The sequence below is a fragment of the Tinamus guttatus genome, unplaced genomic scaffold (genome assembly GCF_059628265.1).
Source record: "Tinamus guttatus ecotype Peru unplaced genomic scaffold, ASM5962826v1 Tinamus_guttatus_pri_ptg000927l, whole genome shotgun sequence".
Classification (NCBI taxonomy): domain Eukaryota; kingdom Metazoa; phylum Chordata; class Aves; order Tinamiformes; family Tinamidae; genus Tinamus; species Tinamus guttatus.
Genome location: NW_028289461.1, coordinates 409,482 through 416,253, shown reverse-complemented (window position 1 = coordinate 416,253; position 6,772 = coordinate 409,482). Strand labels below are relative to the sequence as shown.

Sequence of the window (6,772 nt, the reverse complement as noted above, 5' to 3'; positions counted from 1 at the left end):
GGCACCTAGCCCGAGGCACCATGATTTCCTACAGGAGATACCTGCAGGTGGAGAAGGAACACCCATGTCAGTGCAAATCGCTGCCACTCTTGTCTACATGGTCCCTGTGCCATCCACTTGTGTGGCCCTCATGAAGCCTAGCGGAGGCCCAGGGTGAGAAGCCTTGGGTGAAAGCCATGCTTGTCTTGAGGGCGAGATGCTTAAGGCAGCCAAAGGAGAGGCAAGGCAACAGAACAGATAAAGGAAAACAAACCCAAGTATCTTTAGTTTCAGTATGTTTAATAGACTTCATAATCTATAGATGTCACAAACCAATAGCAAACTGAGGGCAAGAGGGGAGTAAGAAAAACTTTCTGCTGAAAGCTGAGAAGGGAGAGTAAGAAGTAGTACCAGGAAAGATGGTTTCTGAGGGATCTTGGAAAGGTTGACGCTCATGACTGGGATGGGAAGGCTTGCTTCAAAGTGAACATGACAAAGATCATCTTCTCGTGCTGCTGGTGAGTGCCAAATTCGAAGAGGCAGGAGAAGAGGGGCGAGCCATCTGGGCCCACCCCCATGTACTGCAAATCTGAATAGGCACACAAGCCCTTGAAGAGGATACTTGGTTTCGTCCAGGATGCTGCATTTAAAGGGTTTTTGTTGAGGTAGATTCCCAAGTCCTTTCGACCCCTTGGGTCTGTAGGGTGAGCATAGAGCAACCAGCTATCCTGGCTCCTGGCGTTGGTGGGAGGCGGGAAGGCAACAATGCTTCCATGGCATCCGAAGGGAGGCTCTACGAGCGCTTCAACCTGCTGGCCTCCCTCAAAGTCCACGCCGTAGTTGTAGCTGACGGCCTGGACCCTGGAGCCCACGCTGCTCCGCGCGTTGCAGTAGAGCAGCGGCCGGCCGCCGCTCTGCGCACCTCGGCCACCTGGCACTCCCCCGCGCTCTCCTCCACGAAGTTGCCCATCGTCCACGTCGCCCCGTGGTCAGAGCTGAGGAAGCAGAAGGCATGAGGGGAGAGCTGCTGAGAGCCGAGGATGCGATAGGCATAGGCAGGAATCACGAGGCTGTGGGCCCTGTTGTGCAGCTGTAATCCATGACCTGGTCCCACTGCAAAAGTGGCCCAGTTCGTGTACTCGCTACCAATGGTGCCCTCTGTGAGATCCTGGGCAGCGCTCCATGTGCGGCCCTGGTCCCAGCTAGTGACGTGGCAGAGACGTACCAGGTTGATCTTTGTCCTGAGCTGGTGCTGCTCGGAGATCTTCCCTGGGACAGCTATGAAGAACAGGATGAGGCTCCCCGAGACCTCATCGTAAACAGGACAGGGGTTCATAGACCGGTGGTCCTTCAGCTGCGCACTGACGATGGTCTCCATCCCACTCCACTAGCAGGACCCATGAGAAGGGAGGCAAGAGTGAAACACATCGTCACGAGTAAATCCACATTGCAGGGTGAGAACACCCAGCCAAAAGTCACAGGTCAAAGTACAAGAGAGAAGTAACAAGTCAGTGAAGAGAGCAGGAGGTGAGAAGATGGTATACTGGCATATCCAAGGGTAAATGAAAACAAATAGATGTTATTTGGATAACACTGTACTCATGCACATCATTTCACCAAGCAGGGTGAAATCCTGATCTCCTTTCTATTTACCACTCACTGAGGAGCTGATGCTCTGCCGCTCAGCATGATCAGCGTCCAGTGACACTGTGTAGAAAAATACAGTAGCAGAGTCTTCAGAAACTCTCACAAGTGTGTGTATATATATATATATATATATATGTACACATAATGTAGACACATGGACAGGCACAGTGGTCCAAACAGGCTAGTACAGTCCCTGTGCCGTGTCAGTGCTTCTTAGGAGGCCAACTAGCTCAGTCCTTTGTGAGTGCATAGGGTGCAGATTCATGTCCCACTGAAACTTCTGCACTTCCATTTTGATCAATGGGCAAACGGGCATCTCCCCGACAGAGCAATATCTTGCCAGAGCTGGTCTCGAGGCCTTACACAGCCCCGTGTGGAAACACAGGCCCTGAGCTGTTGGGTATCACACAGCAAGGCAGTGGCGGAGCAGCTCTACCTTCCCTCCCACCCCTCCATCCTTCCTTATGGGCAGCAGCATCTGACACAATCTTGTTCCTCTCGCTTCTGTTGCGATTAGAAGGTTATTCCTAAAGTTTCTGGTGTGCCAAATAAAAAATAGGGTAGAAAAGCTAATTTATGTCACTGCCATGACTTGCTTCTACCCTGACTTGCAGATTGCCCTCTTTGCTCGTGTCTTATCTCTGCCTGTTCAACCAGTATTTCTTTATTTGCGGGGAATATCTAACATCTCTACTTTAAGAAACTACCACATGAACAGAAATTACTGAATTTATGACCAGCTGAGCTCTACTTAACTGAATTAGAGAGGGTTGCAGCTGAATGAAGTGACAGTGCAGGTGGGCTCTGAGGCTGATTCTGTGAAACTGTTAAGAGTCTATAGTCTAAGACAGCCAGTTACTGCCAAAGGGTTGGAATAGAAGAATATATATATTTTTAATAACATTAATGCATTTTCAGTTGTAAGAAATGATTATAAATAGAATATCCTCTACCCCAGTCACCCAGCAAGATAACAGTTATTATTAACCGGTGGATTAATAAGGTAGCCAATTCACCATCACTGAGAAACCAGACGACACTCTTGCGTGGGGAGACTAGCTGTTCCCAATTGTCTTTTAAAAACAGATATTAGTTCTAGGACAATGAGGAAAAAAAAAGAAAAGAAGTGCACTGGTTGCTAATTCACTCCTCCCCATTCCTGTTACTCCCCTTTTCTGTCCCTCCTCCATATCTTTGCTGTAGCAACAGGACTTTCAGAATTCAAGAGAAAAAAAAGTGCCTATGATAATGAACTTGCATTACTTGTAGGCAGTATTTGAGTCAAATTTGGGGAGAAGGACAGCCATTGATTACGCTGGGGAGAGCAGACACATTCAACTCATCTGGGGACAGGGGAGCCGTGTGTTTGCGCAGTCTCCCCCACTTGCTCCCCATGCAGGTACCTGAACGTGGTGCGTGGTTGGGTCATACTCCCCTCGGCGCAGGGCGATTAGCTTGGCGTGTTCATCCACCACGTCCTCCCGCTCCTCAGCGAACGCCAGGATGGTGCTGAAACGCGGCAGGTAGAGCAAGGCTGGAATGCGATAGCTCCACGTACCGTTCTGGAATAACGTCTCCTGCTCCAAAATGGGAAGCGAAGCCATTGCGCTAGAGAAAGAGGGAGACGCGCTACATTTGGACCCACTCTTGGCCAAGCAAGGCTGAGAGTAGCTGGGGCAGATTCTGGTACTTCTTGTTCTCCCAGCCCAGGGTGACCTGTCCTGCACTGAAATGCAATTTCCCCTCCTTTTGGTTTCATTTTCTCCTTGTATCCTTCCAAACAGTGCTCTAGTGCACAACACGGGCCAGACTTAGCCCAGGAACAGCCTGGCTGATTTTACTGAAGCAAAGTAAGGTAAGAGCATTAAAAACAGTTAATGAAAAAGCTGTCTGGTTTTTGCTGTGTTTGTTTGTTTTTTAAAATAAAGTTCACAGACCAGAATTTTTCTTGGTTTAGTTTGGAGTTGAGAAGATTTAAGTAGTCCCAGTTGGAAGGAGTCAACCAGCAGGAGCTCAGAGATCTGAGAGTGCAGGGTGAAGACCTAATGAGTTAGACTTCAGAACTGGAAATAGGCCCTCCAGATTTCTAAGAGGAAAGGGAAAACAGCAGCCTGCCTGAAGCAACCAAGCAGTGACCCAAAGGACCAAGCAAGCGTTCCCAAGGGCCCTACAGCACTTGAAAACAAAGTGATCAACTGCATGGAGCTACAGCTGGGTAGCATCTGTTCAGGCAAGAGCCTCATCATTCCCACAGGTCCTTTAGAGCAAGAGAAGCCATGGTGGGGGGCCCTGGGGAAGCTGGCTCGTGACACCTGCAACGTGGTCCCTCTTCCTGCCTGTCGGCCCACCCTGCCCTACTTCCTCTGGCAGAAAGCTGCTTCCATGAGCGGATCTGCCCTAGTGAAAACCCAGGGGCTCAGGGGAATTTTGTCTTGGAAAACAAACACACACACGCTTTGACATGATGCACCAGGGGCTGAAGGCCTGATTACCGTCTGCTCAGCAAAGAAGGAAAAAAATAAATAATAAGGAGAAAAAAAAAAAAAGCCACACATAAGCCTTAGATCTCTGACGCATCGAGTGGGCAGGATGGCAGGGAGAAGATGACAATACACTATGAGTAAGAAATTCAAATGCCTCCTACCTCTGCTGAGGCAAAACACGCATTTCTCTTTGTTTAGGATTCTCCCATTTACCTCCATCTTGAGGAGCTCTGTAGCAGTTGCTGACAGTGCATCAGGTCCTTACCTTTTTAAAGGCTCTCTTGCTAATTCAGGGCTAGATGGAGGCAAAATGGAAGTCACTTCTGCAGCAGCAGGGGAGGGCTATCTACCTGGAGAGCAGCTTTCACCTTTCTGTTTTACAAGAGAGAAGATAAGATGATATTAGCAACCAGTGTAACTATACAAACCAGATAAGATTTTCTTTACAGTACTGGTTACTGAGTTGGGACAGCTTGGATGAGTTAAGTTTGGCCTTCAAACACAGGAAAATCTGATTATGCTCTGATCCGGGTCCACAGTTACAACTCAAACACTCAAATATTGCTTGCTTTCACCTTTCCTATGCTATAAATATCAGTGAGATGTTTGGTTGATCAAAAAAGGCAAGCACTGCGTTAGCTGAAGCCAGCTGTACAGAGTGGAGCAAGCCACAGGCCCACTGGAACAGAGAGGCAGAGCCAGTGGAGAGAAGGGCTGGCTCGAAAGGGCAGCTTCTCCCTCCTCTCTGTCACTGAAGATGCAGCAGTCTGGGGAAAAAAAGAAAAAAACCTGCACACAGCAGAACTGCTATTACACAGTAGTGTTCCTAGGGACCGATCTCAGCTATCCGTGCAGCAGCGCGAAGAAAGAGGAAAACCTTCCTGGAGCAGAGCGCGGTGCCGTACAGCACATTGCATCCAGCTATTTATATAGACCATGTTCTTGGCTGTGTTCTTGCAGCTCCTGTAACAGGAGCTCACAGCGTTTCCAGACTATTTAAAGAGAGATTAGTCAGCCTCTTCCTAGTGTTCCAGAGGTACCCTAACCCATCCTGGCACCACGAGCCTCCTGCCACCAGGACTCGTGTCCTAGTGTGCCTGGTTTGGACCCAGCTGCTGGCTCCCTGTGACCCTCTGACAGGTCTGGGCAAGAGGGAGACAAGAAAAGAAAGGACCTGGGGCTGCCTCAGCAAACTCAGAGACCTGGCTGCAGGAAGGGCTCCGAGACACCACTGCAGCACAGGGTCCGGGGAGGGAACAGCCTCCAGCACCCAGGTATGAGCTTGTCACCCGCAGGCACCTTCTGTGCTCCTCCTCTTAGCCTCTCCCTGGAGGAACACGGATCTCCACAGTGTGGGCCTCAGTGCTCCTCTCTTCCTCTTGTTGCCAAACAGGGAACGCGGGATGCCGCGGGGCTGGGAAGAGCTGCCATAGAAACAAGCCGGAGCCTCCTGGCCATGGCAGCCTCGAGCGTAAGCGAGGAAGGCGGCAGAACCGAGCGACTGCCATGAGACAGGAACCGCACAGGGGTACCTGAGTGTGCACACTACACACACGGATACAGCACGTTGTGTACAAATGTATATACACACACGTACGTGCTACAGAGACTTCCATCTTTTCTTAGTACGCTTCCAGACAGTATTCAGCTTCTGCCTTCCTCCTAGCTCAATCCTCAAGCAGACATTGAGCCGCAACGGAGTTTCCAGTTTTCACACAAAATCAACAATGCAGAGTTTTTCATAAGCTTGATGTCCTTAATATGAAGAATTTTTGGCTTTTCCAGACAGTTGAAAGGAAATGAGTCTTCTCCTAAACTCCATTTATTTTCAAAGGCAAAAACAATAGGTACCCTAGCCCCACAGGAATTCAACCCACACGTTTCTCTCCGAAATCCACTTGCCAAGGGACACTTGGGGCCTGTTGCTGCTCCCTTCCTAAGACTGACTGAAATGCCATCTGCCAGCTGGCTTGCAAGGGAGAAGGTAGCAGTGCTGCTGTAGCCAGGATGATCCAAGGACACTGGCAAGACACAGTTAGTAGATCATGGCAATATCTTTAAAGAGACAAAGCTTTGGAAACAGAGGCCTGAACTACACGCAGGGAACTTGCACAAGTGGAAATGTGTTGCTTACACCTGTATCAGCTGGATCATCTTTGAACAGAAACCATGAGCTGGGCTTGCAAGTCCAGCATGTGGAGGAGCATTCAACAAGGTAATTTAACAAACAAAGTTGTCAGCAAACACGTATATGGTGGGTTTGAGATCTAAAAAAGATAAATTTCCACTGGCCTTTGCATCTCTATACACCCATCCTTAACACCTTTGGGTCCAAACCGAGGTGGCAGTATATCTTTAAACCCAAACCAGCAGAAGTGAGACAACAGGCTGAACTCCTTTCCCTCGGTCCCCACGCGAGCGCTCTGCTGCTCCGAGCAGGAGGCTGTTGGCACCTGCGGGTAGATCCCAGACAAACAAACACTCCTACTCTAGGGGAAAAGAGAGGCACGTGCAAAACCCAATTAAAATCCTGCTCTGCAAGACACACACGAGAAGCCGGCTCCAGCACTTCCCTACTCAGCATCACAGCTGGATTTATAGTGTGGCCCAAACTGATAATTTAACTGATAATTTTCAGCTATGCTGAAATACCTCTTCTGTTT

The 6,772-nt window shown here is 49.3% G+C and overlaps 1 protein-coding gene across 1 annotated transcript; it reads right to left on the bottom strand.

The window, feature by feature from the left end:
- Nucleotides 1-423: 423 nt before the first annotated feature.
- NEU2 (neuraminidase 2) lies at nucleotides 424-4,478 on the bottom strand. Its single transcript, XM_010220758.2, is given in 4 exon segments — nucleotides 424-887; nucleotides 890-1,366; nucleotides 3,030-3,234; nucleotides 4,375-4,478. Coding segments are annotated over 3 exon segments (1,134 nt in total). The 5' UTR covers nucleotides 3,231-3,234; nucleotides 4,375-4,478; the 3' UTR covers nucleotides 424-431.
- Nucleotides 4,479-6,772: the final 2,294 nt, after the last annotated feature.